The 1,708-nt window shown below is 46.4% G+C and overlaps 1 protein-coding gene across 1 annotated transcript; it reads left to right on the top strand.

Moving 5' to 3' along the window:
- Window positions 1-949: 949 nt before the first annotated feature.
- Pmar_PMAR019372 (40S ribosomal protein S9, putative) lies at window positions 950-1,701 on the top strand (the record flags this gene model as incomplete). Its single annotated transcript, XM_002777154.1, has 4 exons — window positions 950-974; window positions 1,052-1,199; window positions 1,249-1,482; window positions 1,565-1,701. Coding segments are annotated over 4 exons (544 nt in total), but the record flags the coding sequence as incomplete, so codon positions are not given.
- Window positions 1,702-1,708: the final 7 nt, after the last annotated feature.

Genomic DNA, 1,708 nt, shown 5'->3' with positions numbered 1-1,708 from the left:
CACGTCACTATGACTGTTGATGCCGCAACGAATTATTACACTAGACAGAACTCTCAGAGGAATGTTCTCCAGCAACGATTCATCCATACAGTCACTAACTCAACGCAACAGGGGCGGGAGAACAACGAGACGAATACGTCAAATGAAGAACAGCAGCAGGTAGCCGCTATTAACACACTGGAGTTTCACCCGTTTTACGTGAAGTGGCGTGATACTCGGTGTAAAACGCGATATTCGCGGTGATATGCAGTAGTCGTGAAGTATGTTTTTCACTAGTGCTTTCCATATCACTAGGGTGGTGAAACTCCGGTGTTTGTCAATTTGATATGATGCAAATGTGTGTTATTTTCCGAGATTAATAAGAATCGATCTGGAACTATATCGCATAAACAATGTAAACATTGCTATGAACATGTGATGTGATAAAAGTAACCTTTCGAGACTATGATAGCGACATGGTTGTTCACTATCATTAATCCCGGAATAGAAAACACACATATCAACTTGGCACTCAGCACTGTATTACCGTTTCGATCAACCGTCAGAAGGTGTATTTGATGAGATCAGTCATTCTCTCAACTTTGGCGTTCAGCTCGCTCTGACGAGTGATATACAAAAAATCCAAGGAAGAACGACAAAATCCGAGGAAGCCAAGTTGAAGGGTAAACCCGAAACCCCATCCGAAACCCGACAAGGCAACCAGAAACCCGAACTGTTATACGGATGAAAGCTGTAACCAAAGACAGCCAGAAATCCGAACTGCTGAGAGCGAGCAGCAAACCTCCTTGCAATTTACCCCCGCTCTGAGCATAGAAGTATCGCAAATTGCGATTCGCAATTCAATACCAAATCGATTATCAGGGCGGGCGCTAAACGTAAATTGCGTCGATCGAGTGATCGATAGCCTGTTCGGAGCCTCGCGAAAGGCCGTCCTCACGCCGCAGCAGCCATGGGAATCAAATCCTACCGGAACTGTAAGTAGGGGGTGAACTGAGTTGGTCGTGTAGGATTTGGTGGAGGAGCGGTATGACTTATTACCTATTTTTGTCAGACTCGAAGACTGCCAACACTCCTCGACGCCCTTTCGAGAAGGCTCGTATCGACTCTGAGCTTCAGATCGTCGGCGAGTACGGCTTGAAGAACAAGCGTGAGCTCTGGCGTGTCCAGTACACTCTTTCTAAGATCCGTGCCGCTGCCAGGTGAAATCACCATAAATTGAATTGGTGATTTTTACGTGTTTTTTCTCAGATACTTGTTGACCCTGGATGAAAACGACGAGACTCGCGTTTTCCAAGGCGAAGCTTTGCTACGTCGTTTGGTGCGTCTGGGCCTCCTCGGTGAAGATGAGCGCAAACTCGATTACGTGTTGGCTTTGACTGTCAACAAGATGCTCGAGAGGCGTCTACAGACTAAAGTCTTCAAGCTTGGCCTCGCCAAGAGCGTTCATCACGCCCGTGTCCTTATCAAGCAAAGACACATCAGGTGAGATTACAGTAATGATATCTAATAAACTTGTATAGAGAATTAATACATCAAATTTATAATGTGATTTTTTTCACTTCAGAGTCGGTAAGCAGATCTGCGATGTTCCCTCGTTCATGGTGCGTCTGGATTCCGAGAAGCACGTTGACTTCGCTCTCACCTCGCCATTTGGTGGCGGACGCCCTGGCCGTGTAAAGAGGCGTAACGCTGCTAATGCTGGTGGTGA

This window comes from Perkinsus marinus (assembly GCF_000006405.1).
Source record: "Perkinsus marinus ATCC 50983 genomic scaffold scf_1104296952258, whole genome shotgun sequence".
NCBI lineage: Eukaryota > Perkinsozoa > Perkinsida > Perkinsidae > Perkinsus > Perkinsus marinus.
Note: the sequence above shows the minus strand (reverse complement) of the source record. Positions and strands in the feature narration are given on the sequence as shown.